We start from the raw sequence: 27995 nt of genomic DNA, 5'->3' as shown, positions 1-27995 counted from the left end.
GCAGGTGGTGCTACGAATACGCATTATACTCCTCATAAACAATACAAGTACGCCATGTTTACCCAGCTGTGAGTTTTCGGCGCTTATTAAAAAAGGCCATAAAATCATGTTATCTTGGCTTTGTTTAGTTCTAAGAAATATTTATATAATCTTTTTAGCCACTAAATTTGTTGTTTTTACAGTTTTTGGCGAATTCCTTAAAGCAAGGTATACATTTTTAAACTCAAGTATTAGAATGCCATTAAAACTATTTATATTTATTTAAGCATCGAAAGCCTTACAAATTATTAAATTGCCTAGTAATTGAATTGATTATAAATATAGTATACAAATTATAAAGACTTAGCTTTATGCAAATTCATATTTTCAAATGATCAAAGGACCTCCATCTTGTGATGTAATTTATATTCAGAACTGGAACTCCAGGCAGTTCATATCATGGGTCACAGACTTGAAGGGGTTCGGGATGGTTTCGTTGCGAGGATCGATCTGCGCCAGAGTTACGTACGCCTTATGCGGACACTCTTGTCTTTCAAGCGAGCCGCAGACTATCTTGTTGGAAATGCAGGTGTCGATGAATTGCAGAGCCTGTTCCACTTTGGTGGTAATGGAGTACACCTGTCCAAAGGAGCACTGCCAGGAGTTTCTTATGCGATTATCGGCCGAACACTCGGAACTTTTCAGGTTGGTATAGAAGCTATTCTGTGTGGTAACAGTGTGCTTATTGGCATCACCAATCTGCAAGTGGAATAAGAGGGCTCAGGACTCGAGTGTTACCAATATCTGTAGTTGTAATACTTACCACTCTTGTTACACAGAGCGTGTAATTTAACTGAGCAGTAGGATGCAGTTTTAGGCATTGCGCCAAGCCGTTCTTCACGGTGTTCTTGTAGTAGCTGTTCAGCGAGTTGTAGGTGTTCTCAGGTCCGTTCAAAATAGTACTAATACTCTCCTTGCACTTTATAATGGAGTCCCTGGCCACGGAGATCGTGGGTATTTGAACGCTGTAGTTCTGAACGCACTGTTTGCTCCAGGAATCGATCAGGATAATGGGATCCAGGTGGGCGGAGGCTTGTTCCAGTTTAAGCTGCATCGAATCCGCTTGCACGTCTAGGGCAGTAAGTTGCTTCTGAAAGAGCTGCTTAAAGTTGGCTAGTTCGTCGGCCAGCTGTTTGAGCTTCGCGTCGTACTGCCGTTGATTCTGGAGCAGGTAGAGGTCCATGGACTGGGAGCTGTTCCTCGTCTGACTGGCCACCAGGCTCAGAAGAGCCAGAACGAGTGCTACTCCGAGAAAGCTCTGCATCTTGACTGTGTGCCGAGCAATTGGGGGCCTCTGCTTATATATACTCTCTACTTTCTTATCACTACGTACTTCCCCTGCAAAATTCGTATCAGCTGCGGCCCCATAATGATTTTTATTTGTAAGCGCTGAAATCCGCCTCTATATTTTATTGGCTTTCATTTATTTGTTAACTCAAGTACTGTTTACATAAGGTTTGGCCGCAGTTCCTAAGAAGCTCTGTGGGTATTCTCTTATCACGGCTTCATATAAGCGAGAAGTGGCAAAATAATTAGGTTTGCCAACTTAAAGCTCTAAACCAGGTTATTTATTGGGAACGTCAAAGTGTGTCAATAAGGAAGTTTTTATTAATTGGGACTCGCACAAAAACCTATTTAAACCTGTTTTAAAATATTCTGTTACAAAATGAAAGAACATTCCTTCTGTTGGGTCTGGTCAGGAAGTAAATATTTTGCATACATTTGCGATTATTCCGTAAATTGCAATTTTGAACAACCTAACCTTTGCGATAAGCTTCGAAATGCCAGCATGTTGTGAACGTTTCTAAATCGAAAAGGTAGTAGAAGTGTAGGGCAGTTTAAGCAATAAATTCCTCAATGAATGTTAGTTTTGCATTCCAAAATTGTATACTTTTTAAACTATTAAAGCAGTTGTAATTTTAAAAGACATTTCAGAGGGTATTTACACTGCCTTATCGCGGCATAATGAGTGTACGTATTATCAGTGTCTGAATCATCTATGCAATGTATAATCGAAATGCTCATAGAAGGCAATCCCCATTTGGTTGTTGATCTCATTAAATATTATTTTTATACCCTCTCGTAACGTAGAAGGGTATGAAAGATTCGATGAAAAGTATGTAACAGGTAGAAGATATTACATGTCAACAATCGTTTGGAAACACGTGCCAGGTTCCTGGGTTCCTGTTAGAGAATCTCAGTCTTTAACCACCACCGAAAGTAGTTTCCCACGTTCTTTAATTTTCCCAGGAAAATGCTGCCGCTGTAAAGTGTGCTGTTTAAAGATTCGGTCCTCTTTTTTATTAGTTTTCATTTCCTGATCAGTGACCTTAAGTGTAAACAATTTCCGGTAACTTCCTGTTGAAAATAGGCGTACCCTAAGAATGATATCTTGCTTTCGTAGTCCTGCAGGTGATCTTTCCAAATGGCATATGTTTTCTGGTTGGCAACAATCGTGACTTGGGAAACCTTTATGGACACTTGTCAATCGTCCTGTTGTCCTGTTCGATAGTCCCTAATTTTACAGCCACTTGTTGCCTTTTCCCACGACATTTTCCCATTGAAATTAAACAACTACTTTCCAAAGATTTTTCCCAGGTTCTTTTTTATGGATTATTGCCTGTTGCTCTTGTTGAATTTCACGGTTCTTAGTTTTCCTTTCCTTTTTTAGGAAATGTAATTTGAAGTGTAAGCAACGGTCATTTCCGGTTTATAATCAATGTCTTCTAAGGATTGTAAATGTAATTTGAAGTGTAAGCAAAGGTAATTTCCTGTTTTTTAACAATGCCTTTTAATAAATTGATACTTCCGTAATCCTACAAGTGATGTTTCCGTTGCCTTTTGCTGAGTTCTTGGAAATTTGTTGCGATTTATCTTGGATTGCAGCTCGGGGCACGTGCAGCCGTTTCTGTTGTCCTGCTGGAAAATTGGTAGCCACCACCACCACTGGAAGTTATTTCTCTTGAATACAAATATGCGTTTTTCCCATGAATATTTATAGTTTGCCTTACTTTTTATTTAAAAATTATTTAGCTTATACCTCTGTACTAATTCTGTTGCCCTGGTAGGATATTCATTAAGGGGTTAAATATACTTGAATTTCTCCCACGGTCGAAAAAAACATTTTCCAAGTAACGGAAGACCCGAAAATCCTTGTCGATTGTTTTGCTCCTTTTTATGTTCGCTTGGTCCTTCAGAATTCACTTTTGCTGATTAAATTTTACACTTGCCACAGCTGAAAAGTATGCCATTACTTCTATGCAGAGCATTCTCTGCATTCACATTTTCCCACATTCGTTTTTATGTTTGCCTGGTAACGGAATATTGATTATTTTTTAATTTACACGATTTTTCACACGATCTGCTGTTGGGTTTTTAATCTGCATAAGAAAAAATAAAGGACCACATTTTTTTATTTTCCCATGCAACAGGTTTAGAGATAAAATGATCGTGTACCCCAAACTATCCAAATTTTCCCAGGACTCAGGTAACATTCCTTAAAAAACTATTTCTTTGGCCTGAGCCACGATACATGAGAATTGATTGCCATAGATTTTCCTCGATTTCCCAGACAAAAGGAGCAGGAAGAGACATCGTGTGCTCCGTGCCACTTACATTTTCCCAGGACTCGAGCTTAGGTAGGTTTTCCTTTTCGGAAAACTATTGCAAGCACCCTACAATTTTTATGTTCGCCTGGTAAAAATTAATTAATTTTTACCGAATACGTTGCATTTTTCACACGGTTGAGTATTAACAAATTTTCCTAAATACCTTTTTTAATTGGGAACAATTTTTGGTTATTTTCCCAAGCAACAGGTCGCAGGAAATGCATTATCGAGTGTCACAATGCAGCTGCATTTTCCCAGGACCCGAGTTCATTTCACATTCCGTCGGAAAAACTATTTGGAGTGTGCTGCTGTTTTCCATGCTCGCCTGGTGCATGAAAATAGATTTTCCTTGATTAAACTGCAATTTTCACACGATCGGCAGATGCATTTTCCCACATCTGCCCAGGCTGCATTACAAATCTATTAAGAATGCATTTATTCTTTTCCCATGCAACAGGTTGCAGGAAGAGTCGTATCATCGTGTGATTCGGAACATCTGCTGGTTCCCAGGACCCTTCAGCAGGTATAAAGTCGATCTCGCTTCGGGAAAACTCATTGGCACGTACTACTGTTTTTCCTGTTTGCCTGGTGGTAATGTTTACATTGGGAACATCTGGCCTGGAAAATTCACACGGTAGACAAACTATTGAAGGACCAAAAGCAGATGACGCGTTTCCCACAGCTGCAGTGGTTGCAACTGAATAGATCTTAATTTTTTAAAAAGGCCGTTTTTTAAACAAAAAAGGGAGGATACCATGTGAAATCAACAGGTTTCTCGGAAAAAGGGTGCCCCTTTGTACCGTGCTGCATTTTCCGCTTAATTTTCCAGCCCTAAGCAACAGGTAGTGATTCGTTTGGAAAAACTCTGGTTATGGTGCCACTTTTGCTGCTGCCCTGGTAGAAGAGTTTTCCATTTCGACAACAATTTTGGAAAATTCACACGATCGGGACAGATGTGAAGAATGGATTTTCCCACAGCTGCACCAGGTGCAAGATCAAATTCTTAGGGCATCCCGTTTTTTATGATTCTTTTTATGTGGGAGGTCTGCTTTTTGGAAAAGATTTCAGCTGCATTTTCCGATGCCGAGGGCAGGTAGAATTCTCCGGTTTGTCTTCTTCATTAGCTACTGCAATTGCTGAGGGCCTAATACATGATTCTTCGGGAGTTTCTTTAAATTTTAAGAATTCTCACGGTCTTCAGAAGATCAAGGATCAGAAACGCATCCTTTTCTTCTCATGCAACAAGTCCTACCTGTATTTACTTGAACAATTCGATGACTTACAGCAAATCTAGTTTTCGATTCTGCTTTCCTGATCAAAAATTCAACAAATTATAAACAATTTGGAAAATGTTCACACGCTGGAAATTCATTTTCCCATAGCGTCCTGAGTTTCCACCAAAGAAAGGATCATGGACCGAAAGTTCCACGAATTTTCCCTGAGAATAGACATGTGTTAGCTACCTGTTCTATCCCATTTTCCTCACATTTTCCGGGATGACGTACTAACTTTCCTGTCAGCCTATTAGCTATTTTCCAAGGTTTCCCAAGCATCTCAAATATTTCACACGCTCAGCCCGTGTCAAGAGATTTTTCCATGGTTTTGGGACAACACCAACCACGACCAAATTTTCTTTAGCCTGTGCCGATCTTTGTTCTCACGCATCTGCCATCCAGATAATGGAATCGGAGAATGGAAAATGTTAGAATGAAAACCCACACACAATGCCATCTCTGGTTTTTTGTGACTCAAAATTCGGGGAATTATTTCTATGGCTTGGAATGTGGAAGCGGTCCCTTTGAGTGGCTCAAATTCCAGAAATGGTTCGTGCGGGTACCTGAAAAAGGTCCAAATCCAGTTTGTCATCTTATATTGTGTTGTGTAGAGCCTATTGAAACTATTCTGGGCTCCTGGTGGATTGGATGGACCTGTGACCTTTGTCATAGGTTGTGATTTCTGTTGTTTTTTATTCAAAAATTGATAAAACAACTGATTATTTATTATTGTGGATGGTGCAGGGGTGGCTTCGAATACGAATTACTCCTCATAAACAATACAAGTTCGCAAGAATTAGAATAATTAGAATGCTTTTTAAAATATTTTCATTTATTTAAGCCATACCAATTAATAAGCACTAGTAATTGAATTTATGCTGGAGCAATCCATCCTCTCTCGATCTTGAACTCCAGACAATTCATATCATCGGTCACAGCCTTGAAGGGGTTCTGGATAGTTTCGTATCCAGGATGAATCTGCGCCAGTTTTATGGATGCCTTATTCGGACACTCTTGCTTTGCAGATGCGCCGCAGACTATCTGGTTGGAAATGCAGGTGTCGACGGATTGCAGGGCCTGTTCTACTTTGGTGGTAATGGAGTACACCTCTCCAAAGGAGCACTGCCAGGAGCATCTTATGTGATTTTCAGCCGCACACTCGGATTCTTTGAGGTTGGTATAGAAGGCATCCTCGGTGGAAATAGTGTACTTATTGGCATAATCAATCTGTAAGTGGAATGCAAGGGCTCAGACTCGTACTTGTGTGTTTCCAATATTTATAGTTGCAGTACTTACCACATTTCTTACACAGAGCGTGTACTTCAACTGATCATGGGGATGCTGACTTAGACATTGCTCCAAACCGCCATTCACGTTGTTCTTATAGTAGTTTTTTAGGTTGTTGTAGGCGTTCTCAGGTCCGTCCAAAATGCCACTAATACCCTCCTTGCACTTTATAATGGAGTCCCTGGCCACGGTGATCGTGGGTATAGTAACTCTGTATTTCCGAACGCACTGTTTGCTCCAGGAGTCGATCAGGATAATGGGATCCAGGTGGGTAGTGGCTTGTTCCAGTTTAAGCTGCATCGAATCCGCTTGCACGTCTAGGGCAGTGAGTTGCTTCTGAAAGAGCTGCTTAAAGTTGGCTAATTCGTCGGCCAGCTGTTTGAGCTTCGCGTCGTACTGCCGTTGATTCTGGAGCAGGTAGAGGTCCATGGACTGGGAGCTGTTCCTCGCCTGACTGGCCACCAGGCTCAGAAGAGCCAGAACGAGTGCTACTCCAAGAAAGCTCTGCATCTTGACTGTGTGCCGAGCAATTGGGGGCCTCTGCTTATATATACTCTCTACTTTCTTATCACTTTTATCATAGAGGAAGTCGTATCCGCTGCGGCCTCCATATTTTATTGGCTTTCCTTTTTTTTAACTTAAGTACACTCATAAAAATGCTTACCCAAAATCGCCTTAAAAATCACACTTTTCGCCTGTACATACAGAAAAACGCCCTAAAAAAGGAGCCATTACCAACTTGCCTTAAAGTTAACCCTAAAAATTGTGCATAATTTGCTTACTTTAAGGGTGAATACACATGTACTTACCCAAATTTCCATCAAAAGATCCTCCATGTCTTTCACAATGTAAGACGAAAATGGAGATCATATCTATTGCTCTCTCTATGCTCTCTTTGATAATTAAGTAAAGCTTAGAACAAGAACAAGAGAGACTTATCTCTCTTTCATTTCTTTTTTGCCGAATCTCTTTAGTTTTAGGGCAAATTACCCGTCAATTTGGAAAAGCATTGGGATCAAATATGTGGTAATTGGTTTTTAGGGTAGGTGCCAACGATAAAAAATCGCCCGTATTTTTAGAAAAGGCGCGCAGCCTTGTTTTTAGGACAACGCCTGAATTTATGGAATACTTTTCTGTAAAATAGAAAACCGTTCTTAGTTTCAGGGATGTATTTTTTTAGGGCGATTTTTTAAAATGCGGAACAATTTTTCTATGAGTGTACTGATTAAATAAAGTGGCGCGTGTAGGAGTGGTTTTAAAATATTATGTTACAAAATTAAAGAACAATTTTCCTTCTTTTGGGTCTGCTCAGGAAGTAAATATCTGGCATACATTTGTGATTTCCGTAAATTTTAGTTTTTAGCAAACTAAGCTCCGCGATAAACTTTGATATGCCAGACACGTTTCAAATTTGAAAGGGTTTAAGAAATGAGTTCCTCAACGAATCTTAATTTGGCATTCCAAAATTGTGTTTTGTTGTAACTTTTAAAGTTGTTGTACTATTAATGGACATTTCAGCTTAATCGCGACATAATAAGTGGCTGATGTATAATCTAAATGCTGTTTTCCATACACCACATAAAAGGCAATTCCCATTTGTTGTTGATTTCAGCAAATATTATTATAAAAGAGCCACTATCTGTAATGGGTATCTGATAGTCGAGGAACTCGACTGTAGCGTTTTCTTTTGTTATTGAGATGAATTTGCAAACCTGATCGAATTATTGTCCATAAAAGGCCACTGAGTATTGCCACCGCCCACTGCAAATCAAAAAATGTGATTGCAAAACGGAACTTTCTAGTGTTTCAGTGTTTTTTGCTATGGTTTATTAAGTATACGAATAAATATTATAGGAAATAAAATACAACAAACGCTTAGGTTAGCGAACAATTACAATGCGAAACCGAAACAAACGCGACATATGCAGGATTAGTTGGATTGAAACGGGAGGATCGGGATCTCACTCAGTGCTGGACCAGTTTGAATCTGGATGCCTCCGCATAATCCCTGGCATCCGAGAAGTTCCTTTCGGGCTTGATGCGCACATCGGTGGGATCGGTGACGAACTCCCCACTCCAAGTGGTGGGCAGTACCGTGGGCTCGGTGTTGTAGTCAAAGTAATCCTGGTCATCGGAACGATTGCGCTCCTGCTTGATGCGGGTTTCGCCACTCTTCACGAAGGTACCATCCCATTCGGTGGGCAAGACAATGGGTTCCGTGTTGAAGCCGTAGAAGTTGTTGGTGTTGGTCACGTTCTGGTTCTGGCGACGGATCTTGGACACATTATTGACCGCTCCATCCGGATACACGAACTTTCCGTTCCAGCCCTCGCACTTGATGGGTATATAATCCTCTTTCCTGCGCAGCGGCATTTCTGAATTTCGTTTATTGATTTTCCCAACAGTTGATCTATTCACACCGAGTTCGCAAACACGATTGAGTTGCTCTCGAGCAGGTCTTATTCTAAAATATGATTTCACCTTGTTTGAGCGCAAAACTCGTCATGTAAATGATTGTTATTTGCCGCGGAGAGTCGACCCCCGCGATTTGTTTTGCTCGTATTTTGAATCGCTGACGTCAGGGGCGCGGATCTTAACGCTGTTTCTTCCGACAGCTTCAAACGGGTTCAGACACTGACAGAAAATGTTCCCTTTTTTAAATGTGTAAAAAAGTAACGACGCGCATCTCTGTACTGTGAATTTCTACAGGGCATACTTTGTACATGATGAGGGAAATGGTATTTTAAAAACTCATTTTTACTTTATAACTCAATGAACTTAAGTTTCTTTTAAGAAAAGTTAGAAACTTTATATCATCTATAAGAAGTACTGTACATTTACGAATATACTTTGTGTTACGGAGCACTTAACTCTATTAATTATTTTGTTTGGAGTAAACATTTTCTCTCAGTGCACCTCCTCCGCAGGTTCGCACTTTCGACCGACGGCGCTTGGCCATATAAAGTCATCGCGTCTGGCGGCTCAATGGCAGAGCGGAGCTCGGAGCCTCGGAGCAGAGTTATGGTGGCCTAGCTGTCATAGGTGTCTTATGTAAAATACAGAGGTATGAGGTATGTATATCTTGATTGCCACCAGATTAACGTGATTCATTCGACCCGGCAGCAATTGCGACTTGTTCTGGGGGCGGTTGGCAATTAGAATGTGTCTCGCGCTGCCGCATTCTAGTAGTACACTTATTTTTGGCGTCTTGCCCATCTATTTCTGTAGATAAATCCCACCTATAAGTACGGCAAAATAATCGAGATATTGCTGCCCGTTTATGGGGAAAATGTATTCATTTGCATTTTATTTGTACAAACCTTTAAAGGTGATTTATTAACTTGCCCGGTACGGAAAAGAATCAGATAAGAAAGTGGAAACGTTTGTCTAATAAATATTGAGCTTCTATTGCTACAGCAGCACTATTTTTAAGTTATTTTATATTTATTCTTTAGCCTCTTTTGAATATTTTGTATTCCCAATTTCGTGCTGGTGGAGCCATTATTCGTTATCGCCGTGGGTTCGTGTCCACGCTAGGTGCTAGTCTCATCATTTTTCCCAATTAAGCTTCGCACAGGCAAACTACGCTGGGTTGTTCCGACATAGAAAAGTACACTGCGAAAAATAGTTAATTACAAAAGGGATGAAAAAATATACATTGTTCCTAAATTTTATTTTATTATTACATATTATTATATTATATCATTTTATTTATATATTATATTATTTATATATATATTATTATATTATTATATATACGCGTAATTAGTTTACAGTAAATATTTATATAATGACTTCGTTAAATCGAATTTACGTTGATATGATCTTTAGATATATAATAAATAATATTAAAAAATTATAGTAATCTTGTGTATGAATATATACAATATTTTATTATTATTTTAGCTGACTGTAGAAATGCAAAGTAATATTTATTTGTTCTAGTTTATAGTTAATCTTATAAATTATACACTATTTATAAGGTCTACCAAGCACATATCCCTTGTGATTACAATAATTAGTATTACTTTTATTATAATTACTATACCATATTTATAAAATGTAACACGTTCATCATCCTTGATCCTTGACCTTTTTGTTGGTGATCTTTAATGTTTGTGCTGTAGTTTTGTTCTCCGTGTACCTGCTGCACCTCCAATACTCATCCATCTATTCCCAGCTCTCTCCCGCTGGATGCGTGGCTGGCTTACCTGCGGCATGGACTCCCTCGCCGGCGACTCGACTGCCACCTCCTCCTCCACGTGCAATTAGTGTCCCTCCGCAATCTGCCACCACCTCCTGCGGCCAACTCCTGTGCCGCTGCCTCGTTAGAAGAAGCAACAGCAACAGCGGCAGCGACAGGCGGCAGGCGGCAGCAGAAGCAGCGACAGCGGCAGCAACAGTTTGAAACTTTCTCATTTCGGCTGGGATGGAAGAGCAGAATGGCCTCCAATGTTTCTGGCCTCGTCGTCGTCTGCGCATTTGCTGAGCGCCTATTCGAAAATCCAACTAATTGCTTATTTTAACCCCTTGAAAACTGAGCGCACAACCAGACAAACACTTAGTTACACACACACACGTGTACATGCACACAATGGTCCCCAGGCTTCGTGTTTATTAATTAACAACACAAAAACCCCGAACCAACAAAAGGCCCCAAACACACACAAACACACACAGACACACACAGGCATACACAGTGCCAACCGGGCTTAATCCAAGTGCTGTCTCTGGCATATTCATTAGTGTTCATTAGTGGAACAAAATGCTCATTTACTTAACTACTCCGGGACAGTCGACTGTGTAGACCCATAACGAGCTCCCCCATTCCAAAGCCCCCACTCCCCATTCCCCTGCCCCACAAGCCACAGTACCCCACTAACCCCCACCAACGACGGCACTACCACTCCCTTGGCACTTATCGGCACTCGGCAAGTCACTCGGCTCCTGCCTCGTTGGCCATCTACATCCCAATCCCAATCGGCATCTCCATCTCGCTCTCGTGTTGCCAATTAAAATTCCACTTATGCCAAGTTAACTCACTTGGCTCGTTAATTGTTGTGGCTTTTTAATTGGACCCTTTTTTCTCCTCCTGTTGCTGCTGCTGCTGCTGCTGCTTTCCGGCTCCAATTCAATTGAACAACAACGAAAGCAACTACAACAACGACGGTTTTAATGAATAGCGCAAAACTTGTGGGTGCCATGCATCCATTTAAGCCCGAAAAAGGCCCCTAGCCCCGATCTCTTGGCCCTCTCAAAACTTCCACTACATGCGAACCCACCTCCTCCACGCTCACTGACCAGGCTTTTTTCTTTTTCAATGTCCCATTCGGATTGCTTATCGTCTGGGGTCGTCAGGGTTGTCAAGTGCTTGTAAAAGCAAAAATGGTAAAATATTCTGTCACATTTATAACTGAATAGTGTATCTAAAACACGTATACTTTTTTTTTACAATTTTCTTAACTTTAAAATAAAAAAGGCAAACTACATTTAATAACCATTAATTATTACGGATTAATTTGATTCACTAATACAGAAGTACAAGTTATCATATAATTTGTATCGTTCCCTGTTTCCAGTTTAATGTTTCCAGATTAATTTTTTCCGTTTCCTATTTCCAGTTTCCACAGTAATCCCTTTTGGCGTGCTCGGCAACCCTGTCGAGCTGCTCTGGCTCCATTCAACTAATGAATGAAACCGCAAGCAGCCGAGCAGCGGCAACAACAACTCGAAACAAAAATCCAACAAAAACCCCTAATTAAAATGCATTTTCATTTGGGACGCCACGCCACCCCCCCTTCATCCCCTGTCATCCACACGATCCTGTTGTTTCCCCCTTCCTGAAACTCGACAGCGGCGTAGGCGAACAGGGGTTGTCATGGCGTTAGTGGTAATTAGCCCCCGCTGGCGGCGCCACTGGGCGCCCCATGAACCGTTATGCCATTGTACACACACACATACGCATAGTTATAGGCCAAGCCCCTTAGCCCCTCAGTCCCCAAACCCCCCGTTCGGTCTGAATGGCTGCGGGCATATTTAATTACAAAAGCTGCTAATTAGGAAACGTACACACCCACGTTGGTTAATTTGTTTGCAAACCAATTAACTCGGCGCATAGTAGCAGGCGCACAGAAAACCGCAGACAGTCGACAGGCAGCAAAATCAGCAGCGGCAGCAGCAACAGCGGCAGCGGCAGCAGCGGCGAAAGAAACGCAGCAGCAGCAGAAGCGGCAGCAGCAGCAGCAGCAGCAAATGGAATATTGGTCGCTTAGCCAGTCGTCGGTCGGTCCCTCAGTTCAATTCTGGGGGTCGTCGGAAGCCTTACGTGGCTGCAGAGAGCCGGAGGAGGAAGAAGCGGAGGAGGAGGAGGAACTTTCCAATCCAATCGGTGGATGGCGAACTTAACTAATGCCAACTAGCCAACTAACCACTGTTAACGAGCCACAAAAACCTGGCCACAAAAGATAAGGGCCCAGATGTTTTCAGGGATGGTCCAGGGGTTGAAAGGGGGTGGCGGGGGCGAAGTCGACGGGGGTTCCAAGAACCATTTCTAATAAATGAAAGCGAAACTTTAATGAAAAAAGTTACGTTTCATTAACGTGTGTGCGTGTGAGTGTGTAGACACTGCGAGAAAAGAAATCAGCTATATAGCGCAAAGATCATTAATTAAAAAGAAGTCAGTTATGGACTTAACATCTGATATGTTTTCTTTGAAAATCAGTTTTTTATAATACCAAATACACAAAATCTTTAAAAAATGATTTAAAATTAAATACATCTTAAGTAGAAATCGAAGCGTAGGGATTCTCTTTGAAATGAAAACGAAAGTGCAAAATTTAGCTGCATACTTTAAACACTTGAAGTAATTCTTTAAGCTGTGGCGAAACAAAGTAAATATCAAATAATACAAAGCATGACAAAACAGAAGAATTTCCCTCTACATTTTTCGTAATTAAGCTAAGTTTTGTTCTCAGTGCATGTTTGTTCTTAATAAATGAGCTAGAGTTGCTGCAAAAGTTTCTGTCGCTCTGGTTTGGCACGTTTGCCTTTGTTGCCGGCTTCTGGCTTCCGTCCGCCGTTGGACGCTCGTGCGTGCTAATGAGTAATAAACCAGCGTTGTTGTTGTTGTTGCTGGCCGTGTGGGGGTGGGGTTGAGCCACCCAGTATCTCGACCCCCCAGCCCCTGCCACACCCGGTGGCCTAGACGAGCGGTAGACTTGAATGTCAGGCGAACAGACCCATCGAGCAGCATTCCCTGTCCCAAAAGAGAGAATGTGAAACTGGTGGGTGGTTCGGTGGTTGGGTGGTTGGGTGTAGTGCCAGTTGGGGATGGTATCTGTGTGGATGCCTTCTGTTCCGCCTCGGCTTTCGCGTTAATTAGTTTTGAGCGCTTTCATTATGCAGCTACATGTGGCAGGCTTCTGTTCGGCGAGTGTGGGAAGTGCGGGGAGTGCAGGATACGCCATGTCCATGTCCACGTTCATGTCTTTGCTCCGGAGCCATTGCGCTAATGAGCTTTTTTGCTGACTAACCAATTTGGCGTAATTACGTTTTTCGGATTCTCAGATTACTTTTTAATGGTATTTCTTAATGCACCTGTCCGTTCCATGTTTTAAACTCATGTGAAAAATGTGCTTTTTAAATATATCATTACAGTGAAAGAAATAGTTTTAAAACTAAATAATATGTCTAAGAGCATACAAATGTATGAAAAATATTTCAGAAAAATACGCATGTTTAGAAAAAAGAATATAAAAAAAGGAAGAAATACCTATAAAAATATTATATTTATTTCTTTTTCCAAATTGTATAGTTTCCTTATACAAATACAATAAAAATGCAAATATAAAAAAAACAAAAATAGTAAAATTTGTTTTTTTTATTAATCAAGTAAATATGAAAATGGTATACTTGGGATGCATTATAGGGTAAGGAAGCAGTAAGTAAACCCATTCGGAGGGTATTTCCCAGTCTCAATGAGAAACCCCAATTGAGAACGAAAACCATATTGCTGATAAGGCAGAACGCCAACCAAGTGCGATTGCATCGCATTACATGCGCCAGCCACTTCTGCCCATTTGCTGGCCGCCCGAAAGGCAGCCGGCTACAAAAACCATGTGGCTTATCACAAAAGAGTTAACAGACACTACAACAACAAGCCGTGAATGGAACAAAAGGCGATGTGCAGGCACGTACACCCCCCGCAGATCCGACTGCCCCCCTCCAACACACACCCCCTGCCAGCACCATGGAGTTGCCCGTATATTTGGGTTATCGCCCGGTCGTATTTGTTTATAGAGAACTCTTTTTTTTCGCTTTTTTGGCCACCTGTTGCCGCGCTCTGAGCGCCTGTTGCGCTAGCAAATAATCGATCGTCAGTTATTTATTGATTTCTGATTGATGGGCCATCAAGTCCCCAGCGAAGGCATTCCATTCGATGCCATAAAAACGACGTGGCTTAAGGGCGGGGGATAAGCGTCTGGTACGTGTGGGATCTTCGAGCGTGCCGGGGCGGATTAGCGGGCTTTGGTCATGCGGCCAACAGCAACCGGCAACAGGCAGAGATCGTCGCCAATGGAAATTTGAATAAAATTAACATTACAACACTACAGTAGCCGGTGGCAGTAAATGCTGATAAGCGCTTAACTTATCAAATGCACGAGTGGGGTTCGTTTGGTTAACTTTAGTTTATTCATTTTTGAAATGTCTATAACAGAAACCGAAGAAAACATATTTAAACATAAACACTTAGGAGACTAGGCATCAAAATGTAATGTTGGGATATACTCGTATATGTAAATTGTTTTTTTTTGTGTTTTCTATTTGTTGTTTTTTTGTTTTTGTTGTTGTCTTGTGACTGTTTTAGCAAAACTTATTTAGCTACGCCCTAAGCCTAGGCAATATAATCAATATGATCGTTGAAAACCCAACACCCGAAAGTATGCTATAAGTACGGACGCCTACTTGCGACTGCCCTTGCGACACAACTGCTGTACCGCCTGCGCTGCCGCCAGGAAACTCTTCTCGGCGCAGCGCTTGGGCCAGTCCTAGGACTCGTAGAGCAGCCGCTGATAGTGCGGCAGGACCTCGTGCCGGCTCACATGCAGGCTGAATTCCAGCGCCACCAGCACGGCGAACTCCGACGAGATCAGCTCCTTGCGATTCAGCCGGAACACGCTCTCCGTCTTCTCGATGAGGCTCTTGAGGGCGTCCCCCTTCACGTCGTTCATCTTGGCGCTGAGCAGCAGACAGGCGCCGGCGCACAGCTTGCGATTGCTCTTGTTGATCAGATTGGCCAGGATGAGCTTCTCGAAGTACACGTACGCCTGCGATATGGTCACCAGATCGATGCGCGAGTCCAGTTTGTTGATCCTGCGCATCTCCCGCTTAATGCTGGAAGCGAAACGTAAATAGATTAGTATGGATCCTTCAAATGGGTTCTAAAAATTAGGCTATGGTGTCACTTTCTTAAGAATTTTCACTTGGAGATTAGTTTAATTATTTTCAAAGGTGAAGCCATAGTCCTTTAGATTCAGAGTCTTACCTCCTTAGCTTGCTCAGCGTGAGCTGGATGGTGGGGAACTTCTCGCGAAACTTATCGTTCAACTCCTTCTTAAGATCGGATGGGCGCACATAGTCAATGACGGAGGTCATGTAAGAGGTAAAGGTCAGCAAAGTGCGATGCTTTCCAGCAATCAACTCCGGATCGTCCAAAATGCTAGCGGAGTACTGTCGATCACGCAAAACATAACTGAACTTAATAAAGATTTCAACGGGTGGGACCATACAACTTACCACTTGACCACGAGACGAGTCTCCGCCCAGGATAACACTCTCAATGTCCATGTCCAGCTTCATGTCTGGCGTCGGACTGGTTGCACTATTGCGGTTGTTGTTCTCATAAGTGAAGCACCTGCGAAGTCAATCAAATGATTAGGATGCATACTAAACATCAAGTATATGCTAAGATAGCGCGTGAGAGAAGGCGGGATTGGGTTAGTCGAAGCATTGCTGTTCGTTGGATGTGTGCGAGTGGGTGGCTGGAGGTGTGTATGTGGGGATAGGTGAAATTGGTTAGTGGGCTAAAAGCTTTTGGCAGTCAACCAGGCTTTGGAAGCGCAGCAGTTCAATTACTAAAGTACCGCGTACCAAAGCTGGGTTGGCTGTTTTGTTTTAGTCATATTAGCTGTTTTCAAAATTTACCATTTGCCTTGACGTTTGGTTATGGTTTTTGTGCTGAAACGAAGTAGTGCAAAGCGTTAAATGAATTAGCAAAAGTTAATGGCACATAATGGTTTTATTATTTTCTTTTGGGTCAACTATTACCGAACCAAAACAAAGAAAATAATTTAATAATCTAGCTTATTAAGCGACAAAAAATATCTTTCGATTTCGGTATTATATAAATGCGAAAAATGTGCTGAGCTGCAGTAAATTTATAATTATTGGTTTGGGTAATATCACGCTCAACTCTTGATGAGTCAGATTTACAGGTCTTGCTGGGTCAGCTCTATAGCTGTTGACAAACACGAGCTAAACCAGTGTCTCCAGTAACCGAGTAATTCGAGAAGGTAACAAAGAAGCTTTATGTTTACTTTTAATTTAAATGGAATCGAACTCATAACTGCAAGTTGTGGTGAAATCTATTCAACAGAGATTGTATTCTTAACTTGGCTACTTGCTATTCGATCAGACAAAGGGATTATTAGTTTACAGGGGTCGTTTGGTATGGCTAACCATGCATTATGACTCTCAATGAATGTTTAGAATGGTTCATGGGCATGACAAAATGGAGCTGATTGAATGTGTTGAACATAAATGATACGAAAGATGATCCAAAATATGCTGGCATATGCTGGAAGCCGGCACCAACCTCGCTATGCCATGATTCTTGAGCGCCGCAGTGCTCGTGATCTCCATTTGGTTCTCAAAGATGGAAGGATTTGCCGATGCATTGCCGTGCTTCTTGCGCTCCTTTTCGTACTGACGTGAAGGAATCAGCAGATGACCATATGATATGTCCTGAAAAAAAAACAAGTTATAGTTATTATAAAGTTCTATTCGAATTCGGTTAAACTTAATGACTCACCTGACCACTTTCGGCCTTCTGTATTCCCAGCAAATCGAAGGGATCGAATGGTGCATCGTTGATCGAGCTCAAAGGACGTGAAGTGGATGGATTCCGACGACGACGATCCTCCTTGCGAAACTCAGCTCTAAAAATTCGTACATAATTATTTTTATATATTCTTGTAATTTGAAGTCATTCTAGTCTTGCAACTCACCTTCCATTCTTGCCCTTGTAGTAGGGAAGTGAGGAGAATATGAAGAACGGAATCTTGCGCGACACCAGCACCATGCGCTCATCCCGCGCCTGTCCAAGTCCCAATGGCTGGCCGGAGGTTCCACGCCGGCTATCGCTGATCTGGACCGACTTGCTGAGGCTGTTCCGGAAACTGCCCGCAAAGTTGCCCGCCGGAGTCAGGCTCTCCGTGCTGCTGTCGTCGGTGATGTGGCTGACGCTCGATCCGCTCAAGACATAGGTGCGCTTCAGGCCGCCTCCCATGGCAATGTTCGAATTGGAGCCCGCCCGCATCCCCGGCGCCGTGTTCAAACGTGCCCTCCGCTCCGGCTGCAAGTTCTGATCGCTCGCCCCATTGCTGAAGGTGCTGCAAGCGAGAAGCAGGAGATCGGTTAGAATTGTAGTGATCTAAAGAGCAACAGGCGCTCAACAATGCAAGTAGCGCGAAAAACGCGCACAAAACGATACAAAACGCGCTGGGCTGGACCTTGAAGGCGGTTTTTTTCGCCCCAAGTGGTTGCTGCTTCAAAATACGCTTTTTTATGTAGGTATTTATAAATTCAATGACAAATGCCAACGAAGAGACTAGTGATGGCAATTTAGCTATTAAAAAATTACTTTTAAATTTAAAGCTATTACTTTTTAAGTTTTAAAAATGTAAGCATAAATGTACTATTTTGAAGATTACATTGGAAAAACTATGATGTAATAGTGTAATCTTACTATAGCCCAACCAACAATTAGCTATCTTTATTACTATTAGTAACTAAAGTTCATTTTACAAACGAGCTTATCAGTAAATTGTTTCGTTTAGTTTATAGCTTATTTTAGCTACTTTAAGGGTAGCTTCTGGAAGTATCATTCCATTCCCTCTTCATCGCAGGGGCCATCGTCACACCCCTCACGCAATGATCGATATTTTCACAGGCCTGCAGAAACGGAGAGAAAAGTCGGCGGAGGCAGAAAGATTTTCCCTTGTGCGTTTAAAGGGCGATCAAAGTAGAGGCCCGCCTGCTTATCGCTTGTGTATTTTTGGAAATCAAACACATTCACACAAACACACGCACTCACACACACACACACACTCGTTCGCACACATGTGCAGTGCCGAAGGGCAGCCGCAACGCAAGTCAATTAGCCAACTGAAGTCGACATCTTGACGGCATCTGTGCGCCTGGTTGATTACCTTGGGATAATTGGTCTAGGTCGAGGTTACAGTCAAAAAAGTGTGGTCTTTCGAGGCAGGGGCAGGGGCAGGGGCATGGGCAGGGGGCATGGAGAGCAGAGGGGGCTGTGCGCAAACTCCCCTCAAGTTTCTCGTGGTGACGATTCTGCGTTAATTAGCTGGATGAAGTGCAAGGCAGCTCGCTTTTCATTAAAAAACCCCATGCACGCCCAACCCAAAAATATGATGGAGGTGGCGCCTAGGCTGTCATAACCCGTTAATTAGTTGGAGCATTTTAACAGGCGCTCAGAATTAGCAGCTGGAGTTTAGTTTTACATGCTTACAACAGTTCGTTGATGGAGGGGAGGGAGGAAATGGTTGGGGATAACTCCGAAATGTGTGTGTGCGTGCGTGTGTATGTTTGTACCAAGAAGAAGCAGAAGAGAAGAAGTAAAGGGCCGAGCAAACATTTATTTTTGTGCGTTTGCTTTTGTGTTTTCCTTTCGTCTAACTAACAATATATTGACTCGCTAATGAGTTTGTGTGCTTCTCTGTGTGTGTGTGTGAGTTGATAAGAGGTTGGGCAGAGTGCGTGTGCGAGCGAGATAGAGAGTAAAACCATAGACCACCACTGCAACTCAAGCATTTATGCAAGTGTGCGTGAATGGTATTTATAGTTTTTCTATTTCAATTTCGGTTTTTGGAAACTCCGTCTGTGAAGTGCTGTGCCCCTGTGATATAAGCAAACAATATTTAAATTCTAACAATAGATTGATGGATTGGAAGAAAAATGATTCAACATTTTTTCGAACCATCACAGAATTAGAAGAAACTTCGATGAATTTTTCAATTCTTCATTAACACGAAGACTTGCATAACATTCTACTATGTACAGTGCTATTTATAGAAGATCGCCTGAATTGTGTTAGAAAATAACAGAATCTGATAAGTATACAGTGCTGTAAGCAGTGATAAGTCAAACAGAATGTTATTCCTAATTTCTTACATTTCCTGCTAATAGCATAATGTTTAAATCGCGAACAATGCGACTTGACTTCTGCTGTTGTCATAACCGATAAAAAGAATAAATAATAAATATCTCCAGTCACTAAGCAAATCTGCATGCCTTGTATCATATAAAGAAATAAATCCTATATCTTTTATCTCACAGCTGTGTGGATCTGAAGATATGTACATGTCTTTTCGCCTAGACTACCACTTTGATTTTATTTTGATTGCAAATATTGACCGAGAACTGCTACTAAAAGCTTAAGTAAATATACTTTTCACGTTTGCATACGAAAGAGCAAGCAAATAAATCTTGCCCAGAGTAAATTGCAAAAAAAACAATATTTTTTAATTGCGATATCTTTCCCCTTTAAAGGTTTTTCTTTGTGTGTGTGTGAAGCAATCAAATCAACTGACTCAATCGCGCTTTTATCAGCAATCGCTTTTGTTTATTGTCATCGTGGCTTGTTGTTTTTGCTGCTATCAGCTGGATATGTGCAAACAGATGTTAATGGAAGTTAGTTTTGTTATATAAGTTTCCATTTGACCAGATCACGTGCCCATGAGCTTAAATATGCAAGTCTGCTGATAAAAGCTTTCAGCCAGATAAGCCAAACACAAGCAAAAACTTAAAATGTACTAAAATAAATATGTAAATGTATAAAACATGTTTGACAACAACAAATCCAAATGAAAAAGTTTGGTTTCTAAAAACGCCAGCAAACCGCTTTCGAATCGCTAGAGAAACGCCAGCAAACCGCTAGAAATTGCACCTTCCATTAACGTGATCTCATTTTGTACATTTCTTATGTCTAAGATACTCCATCTGGAAATAACCACTACCCTATCATCTGAAGCAACCCCGGTAGATGATACACTGCAAGTAATAACTAGAAATGGCCACTTGAGACTTTGTTTTGGCGAGAAATGACGCAAATTGATTTTGAGCATTATCAAAATGGGCAGATATGTACATAATAGCTTCCTTTCACCTCGATTTCGGAACGAAATGGTGTTCTAGATAAGGTGGGACACGTCCAGCGAAACCCATCGGCAAACAACAATAACAATAATCGCGTTAGGAAAGGAAGGCGTAACAAAAGAATACGCGTTTTGTAAACAAACAGTGGAAGCAAAACGGAACGCCAAAAAACGCCAGCGATTTCGGACGAGACGAACAAAACGACGATCGAAATGTTTACACAAGTCGAAAGTACATATGTAATTACATAAAGCAAATAGGCAAAAAATATTGTAGTCCAATTGAAGGCTGTCGATAAAAAGCACAAACAAAGAAATAGAAAGGGGTGTCAATATAAAACTAGTAGTTTCTGTTCATTCTTTGATTTTAAATCTCGGTGTGCATTGAAACAGATAATAACATGTTCTCACTTCAGATTCTACAGTCATATCTTAACTTCAAGAGCATGACAGCATTATAAGCAAAGAAAAAAACAACTTTGGCAAGAGCGAAAACCGAGAAATCACTGAAACGGGAACCCATTTTATCCGCTTTTAACCGCTTTAACCACCTCCAAATACAATGGAACCGATAAAACTCAATACAGTGCCATGGAAATGACGTGGAGTTTGAACATGTGTCGATTAAATACATATATTATATTAAGTCGCAGTTACTAGCAGAGCGCATTGAGCTTAGCCGATAAGAAGTGCAGGGAGCTTTATTTATCGCGAGGCTCTTTGTTTGGGGCACTATGTGCAATAGAGTCCACACAGCCAGTGCCATTTACATACATATATATTTACGAATCGGATTAGGTGTGTCTGTCATCTTTGGGCTGCTTATCGTTCATTTCTTCACCGACGCGCGTGGCAATGAAGCTTTATGGCGGTCTGTGTTGACTTTTGCAGAGCTTCCAGATGCACAGAAAACAATTAGATGGCTTTTCACAGGACTTTATTACAAAAAAAGTAAAAGAAAAACTTTTCTAGCTCAAAGTTGAGTGATTGTTTTCTGTGTGTACTGAAGGCAAAACAAGTTCTAGGGGTTGCTTGCATCAACTGGGATGCAGTGGCAAACTGCAGCATGCACTTCAAGCTTTTTGCTTTTGCTTTTTGCACCACTGACACACATTTAACCACCCCGCCGGCACAAAGGAAACCCTTTTGGAACGGCGCGTCCTTGAACAGAAGGATTAGAACCCTTGCAACGCACAAGTAGTGCGAAAAAAATAACGAAAACAAACCAGAACAGGGAAAACCGGTTCTTATTACGTTGTCGATTGCATAAAACTCTGCCTCAAGGTTACCCAGTTTGGTGGAGTGAACGGAATGAGGGGGGGGAATGGGGGTTTGATGAGGACTTCTGGCTGTTTGGACAGGTTTGCTGGCTCGGCATTTGACATTGACATTGAAATTGCTACGAGGCAGCCTGCAGGATGAGGCCACAAAAGCTCAAGTTCAATGCCGAGCTTTGCCTTTTGCCGGCTGGAGGTCCTTGGAGGTCCTGTGGCCGTTGAATGGACGTGGACAAAGAGGGACGGGCCACTCCCTTAAATCAAGTTAATTGCCATGACGCAACCTTTGAAGAGGAAGTGAAAACCGAGAATGAAAATATGATAGCGGGGCAATAAAAAAATTGTTTACGTTTTCGGTAGAGTTTCGGGTTTATTCTTCTTTTTTTATTTTTCTCTTTCATATTCCCATTCATTGGCCAACTCCACAAAGCAGCTCAGGTTTCAAAACAAAAACTGGACATAAGTAGTTTGTTTTGGTTTTGCCAATTGCGACGCAGTTTGTTTTTGCGCCTGCGCAGCTTTTTGTGGCAAGATTCCCACATCGAAAAATGCGGACGATTCGCATAACATAATATTGTTGTTTGCAACAATTTGCCTCTTCAACAAGTTCTGCCATCAACAAAATTGCTATCCCATTCCAGAGCGGAAATAGTAATGTAACCCTAGATTGGTGGGTAAAAACAGAAGAGCATAATATTTTTGTTCTTATGCCGCGAAATGAGAGAAGCTGGGAGCACTTGGGAATATCTGAAATCGCTTAAATACTTTGTTACTTGATGATGTGGCAAGAAATTCCCATTTATTTTTCACTGAGTCACGATAATCGGATTCTATCTATCTGGTATGCCATTGTAAATGCAATCGAAAGGGAAAATATTTAATATTTAACTTAAATCAGCTGACACGAGAAAAACCTCTTAATTAAAGACTTTAACGTCACTAAGATATCTCATCGAGTGCTTTTATAATCTCTGAGGTTTCGATCGATCCCACATGCCAGATAAACCAGCTGAGTGTAAAAGATCCCTTGATTGGACTCTCCGTTGTATATCAAGATCTTTTCTAACTAATCTTATCAGCTGATTGCCAGTTGTACATTGTATATGATCTATTGCTGGCCAACGATACGATGAGGTGCAAACTACAAAATGTAGAACTTTTGACTGTATCGAAGTAGATCGATACAACGAAACTTTTTTACTTGTTAATATCTGCGAAGTATTTTTCAGTTTTTCCTATAATATTAGTCGACTGTTTGTTATTCAGCGTACTGCTCAACGCAATAAGAGTTATAAATTTGCATCTTTATGGCTCGTTCGGCAGTTTAGCTTTCACGGCGCAGTAAGATCTAATATGGCACAACTACGGATTAAGATTCCTTTGGTACCGTATACAAATAAGCTTTCTGAGGTATAATTAGTGGTATACTTTAGTAACAGCATCTCTAAGCTTTTACATAGTTATTGCCAAACTAACACAGAATGCCCGGGAATTTGATGTGTCCCAGCAAATGGCCATGACAGGTCGCTGACAAGCCAATTGGCCGGGCGCCAATTGCATATCTACAAGTATGTAACTTGCGGATAGACGACAATAAGTCACCCGCCCCCCGGAACCCGCGGAATCCGCAGAGCCCCCGGAAAAACGGGTTAGCCACCAGTTGAGTGGGGCGGCTGCATGCGAAAGAAACCGAAAACGCTAGGCAGAAATAGCGAAACGCCAGCGGAGCACGACTGCAAAGCTGCATGTGGCAAACAAGGTCAGTTTGTCAAAGCGCATCGCATGAGTTCAACGAAACTTGTAGCTGGCATTGGGGCAGTGAAAGCTCTGCGATGCACCTTAGCTTTGCGCGGAGAAAGACAAAGAAAGCACCAGATAGTGGTGGAGAGGGGGTGGGAATCGAAAGTTCAAGGCGGTTTGCGAGCGTTTCGCCCGCGATTTACGACCGATGCGATGGCACACGCATTTGGCATTGCGTAATTACTTTGCGCTAATACACCCAGATAATACCCATGATTCACCGCTGACAGGCCGTTTAAGTGCGTGACAAAATGCCCGGCGCCTCGGACAAAAGTTCCAAATTAAACGAACACCGACGCCTCCCGACATGCAATTCAATTCAACTCAACTCAATTCAATTCAAACAATTGTTTGCACAGCTTTCGGCTGGGCACGCTCTCTAATTTACGTTAATTGAGCCGGCACACGTTGATGAATGAAGCCGATTCGATAACACCCTAACCCCAACCCCTTACCCCTCCCTTCGGATCAAAATATATATGTGTATTTTTAGGGGGGTATTTTTAGCGCCAAGCGACCGGCAACAGACCCCCAATTATGCAGCATCAGTCGTTGAAAACGTGCAAAACATCCCCATCTGCGAAAATACGTCACAATCGGAAAAGCGCTCTCTCAATTTTCACAAGCTTATATTTATAAATAATTTTCGATTGAAGACCGCCCAGCGGGGCGTTTTGTTTACGCGGTACTTTTGATTAAGCTGAACCTTTTTGTAAGCAAATTAGAGACCAAGTGTCAATTGGCTAACGCAAACTTAGCGGAAATTTCAATTAACAAATCGAGGCCGGGAAAAATCGCCGCCAATTATGACGACAGCTTAATTGAACTGAACAAAAGTTCAGCGATCAAGCGATATGATTCATTTTCATTTTTCGTACCCACAAAGTATTTATAAATCACAAAGAGCTAAGGAACATCAAGCGAATTTCATACGTATGGTTTGAAAATATTGCGATACCGACAGGGAAAACTGTCCACTTGACGTCACGTGTCATTCTATTTCCGAGGTAATAATTGGGAAAAAAATAAGTTTGAAGAGGCCATAACTTAACACATTTCCCGTATATAGTGATGGGTTCTTAATCTTATAGATGGGTACCAACCAGGAATACTACGATTGCAGCATTGACTTCTAACGCGCACGATCTATAAATGATTTTAATAAACTATCTAGATATAGTAACGAGCTTATGCAGCTAATTTGATGCCGATTTCTAGCAACTGTTAACCAAAATGCTGATAAGAAACCAACAGTTAAGATACCTTCATGATATGACCAAGATAATTTGGAATTTCGATAAAGTTGTGGATTACTCACCGTTCCCTCAGCGGCAATAGCTTGCTGCCCGCTCCGCCGGCCACGCCCCCGCCGCTGCCCAGATTGGACACCTTGAGCGGTATCTTGACGCTGTCCGAATCGCTGCCGCTCTCGGCACCCGATCCTCCGCTGCCGGCGGCGCAACTCCGTGCCTGCCGCTGTTGCTGCTGCAACTTGTGCTGCTGCTGCAGTTGCTGCTGCTGTTGGTGCTTATTGCCCATATTGCCATTGCCCGGTGCCTGGTGGTTCTGACGACCCGACGAGGTCGGGCGCTTTATGTTGCGTCTCTCGGCCGGCACAATGCTGCTGCGATTGTGCTCGGCGGCCGGAAGGACGTTCATCAGGTATTGACCCATATTTTCAGTTTCACTAAAATGCCCGTCCCCATCGCTGGCACCGGTGGTGCAGTCCTCCAGTCCCATTCCCAGCCCGAGGCCGCCATCGATGCCCATGTGGACATCGGCGCTGCAGAGCAGCGGCGAACAGAGGGCGCCATTCTGGTGCTGATGTTGTTGCTGCTGCTGCTGCTGCTGTTGATGCTGCTGCTGCTGCTGATGTTGCTGCTGTTGGGTGTTTTGCTGCTGCTGCGTCTGATGCCGCTTCTGATGGTTGTGGTGCGTGGCCGAATGGCTGCGCTGATGGTGGTGCTGCTGATAGTGCGGATGAAAGCCCCCCGAGCCGAGTCCCAGCGAGGATGGGTTCTTATTCTGGTTGCAGAGCAGGCTGCTGCCGAATGTTGCGCCGAATTTGGTGTCCCGATGGGTGCCATCTAACGAGATATTCGATAGGAACGAGATCGCAGCCAGTCTGCGCCTGTGTCTCGTCTTGTTGAGCGAACTTGCCATTAGGCGATGAACCCTTAATTACCAAGCGAGATTAACCGAAGTGGGTGGTGTGGTTGTGGGCGTGGGTTCTTTTCCCTGGATGCTCTGATGCTCGAATGCCGTACCTATATGTGTGTATAGTGTGTGCATATACTGTGTGTGGGAATGTGTGGTTGCACTTTTCTGGAACACTCTTCGCGATTCTCTACAAAACTGGTTTCGAAAGTGATTATCTTGCTGTTGTGTATTTTCACTCTTTGCTGCCTGCTGCTTCGCACTTTTTCTTGATCGAATCAATTAAGTTTTTTAGTCTCTAACTTGGCAGCCGAATTGAAAAACAAACTACTTGAACGCGACATGGTGACGGATTATTAGCACTTTATATGACGGAAGAAATTCGGAAATCGAATATATTTGATGCACTTTTATCAACTATGTAAGCGTTTGTGCGTCGTTGCGTTGCTTTGGCTGCAAGTAGAAATAAGAACAGAAGAGAGGAATGGAATCAATAAATGAGACTACAAAAAGCGGCAGGAAAGCTGCTTTTGGCCAAGAGAAGCTTTTATACAGTTTTTCTGGAATATTCGTTGCAGTGCAGTGGGTGGCTCAGGGGAAATGATGGCCACCACTTTCTCATTCTCAATGGACAAAATCCGGTTTATGATCTAATATTGTTAGCAGAAGACATATCTCACATATCATATCTATAATTATTAGGACTATTAGGTGTTCTTAAAGTGAATAGACAATGGTTTTCAGAAGTAAGAATAAATTTTAAAAAGAATGGATGCGATTTTAGTTCAAAAAGGATCAATTTTTAACCGGAATTTTTAAATCATATTTAAAATATACTATATAGATATCAGTTGAAAGAAGCGGGCATTTTATATTTTAAAGAACTTGAAATAATCCCGAATTTTGGAGTGATTTCAGCCAACTGGATTGACGAAGCTTTTCCGCTGGCCGTAAAAAGCTGCATGCGGCTCAAAGCTGCAGAGTGGTTTTAGCCGCCTTTGTTGCTGTTGTTTCTGTTGTTACTGGCGGCGGGTGGCTCAGTGTGTCAGGTTAGTGGGTGGCAACAGTCCAAAGAGAGAGAGAGAGAAGGAAAGAGAGATTGGCCCACAGCCGGCAAGGAAAATCTAAGCGCTTTTCCGCACATTTGTGTGTGCTTCTGTTTACATTCAATCGGGGGGCCCTAAAGGCCCCGAAAATTTTCCCTCGGGCCACAGAGCGAGTGGAAAATTTTCGAGAAACATTAAAAACAGCTGTTCGGGAAGCAGGGAAAATGATTTTCCGGTGGTGGTTTTTACTTAGGATCCAGTCTAATTGGATTTAGATGGACCAATTAGAGTGCGGCACACACAAGTTTGAACCTGTGCGAAAAATACAAAATCAATACAGGAACAAGTGTGTGCGAAAATATTTATGACACCCACCCACTCACTCCCTCGCACACACTCACACGCACACGCACGTGTGACGTGTTTTTTCTTGTTTTCCCCTCGGCTTTTACTTACCACTGTGTTTGGTTTTTCCACGGTCGTTGGGTGTTATTTAAATCTTAATACTATTAATTGTCGTTCTATGCTGAGAAATGTTTCAAGCGCGTCATTTTGATCTATTTTTATCGTGGATTTTCAACAGACTTTGATTTTTTGCCTTTGGCTGCCAACTCGCCTGCGCTCCTCACTCTCTTCTGCTCTCTTTTGCACGGCTGCGTGTGTGTGTTTGTGTGTTGGTGCACTCACGCAGTTGCCTTCGTTGCGTAAATTATGCAAAATGCAGGCCAATTGCAGTGTGTTTACAAAAACAGAAATAACGATCGCGTTAAATGTATTTTTTGCGATTTTACGAGCGCGTTAACTGGTCTCTGCGAAATACGCAAACGGTATGAACGTCAAAATATTGGCCGCAGCGACGAAAACATCTGCAGATGGGCTTACGAAAAATTCACAAACTGAGGCCAGTGTTGGGCAGCGTGCCAAGGGGCAAATACCACACAGAAGGAGGCGAAAAATACCGCAATCGCACTCTAGAAAATTCACGATTGTTTTCTGTTCCATTGCAATGTGTAAATAAGGTTCAAAATTTAAGATATTCACATATAAATTT

At 42.2% G+C, this 27995-nt stretch overlaps 4 protein-coding genes across 5 annotated transcripts; all 4 read right to left on the bottom strand.

Annotated features, from left to right (window-relative positions):
* Positions 1–256: 256 nt before the first annotated feature.
* On the bottom strand, positions 257–1319 carry LOC122614167. Its single transcript, XM_043788664.1, has 2 exons — positions 803–1319; positions 257–738 (listed from the first exon to the last, which is right to left on the bottom strand). Exons 1-2 carry the CDS (start codon positions 1301–1303, stop codon positions 409–411), a joined length of 831 nt encoding a protein of 276 aa, XP_043644599.1. The 5' UTR covers positions 1304–1319; the 3' UTR covers positions 257–408.
* A 4468-nt stretch (positions 1320–5787) lies between these two features.
* On the bottom strand, positions 5788–6956 carry LOC122614367. The gene is made up of 2 exons (XM_043788937.1): positions 6218–6956; positions 5788–6148 (listed from the first exon to the last, which is right to left on the bottom strand). Exons 1-2 carry the CDS (start codon positions 6716–6718, stop codon positions 5795–5797), a joined length of 855 nt encoding a protein of 284 aa, XP_043644872.1. The 5' UTR covers positions 6719–6956; the 3' UTR covers positions 5788–5794.
* A 1056-nt stretch (positions 6957–8012) lies between these two features.
* LOC122614106 lies at positions 8013–8747 on the bottom strand. Its single transcript, XM_043788586.1, has one exon. The coding sequence runs from the start codon at positions 8579–8581 to the stop codon at positions 8174–8176; it is 408 nt and encodes a 135-aa protein (XP_043644521.1). The 5' UTR covers positions 8582–8747; the 3' UTR covers positions 8013–8173.
* A 6304-nt stretch (positions 8748–15051) lies between these two features.
* On the bottom strand, positions 15052–27827 carry LOC122612323 (CDK5 and ABL1 enzyme substrate 1). Of its 2 annotated transcripts, XM_043785858.1 has the most exons (9): positions 27401–27827; positions 25060–26351; positions 17494–17877; positions 17298–17424; positions 17082–17230; positions 16412–16444; positions 16004–16121; positions 15753–15937; positions 15052–15601 (listed from the first exon to the last, which is right to left on the bottom strand). In XM_043785858.1, the coding sequence occupies exons 2-9, from the start codon at positions 25902–25904 to the stop codon at positions 15256–15258; spliced, it is 2187 nt and encodes a 728-aa protein (XP_043641793.1). In that variant the 5' UTR covers positions 25905–26351; positions 27401–27827; the 3' UTR covers positions 15052–15255. The 2 variants fall into 2 exon arrangements, with proteins under 2 accessions (XP_043641793.1, XP_043641794.1); XM_043785859.1 differs by lacking the exon at positions 16412–16444.
* Positions 27828–27995: the final 168 nt, after the last annotated feature.

Source organism: Drosophila teissieri, chromosome 2R (assembly GCF_016746235.2).
Source record: "Drosophila teissieri strain GT53w chromosome 2R, Prin_Dtei_1.1, whole genome shotgun sequence".
Classification (NCBI taxonomy): Eukaryota; Metazoa; Arthropoda; class Insecta; order Diptera; family Drosophilidae; genus Drosophila; species Drosophila teissieri.
This window is presented reverse-complemented; position numbering and strand designations above follow the sequence as displayed.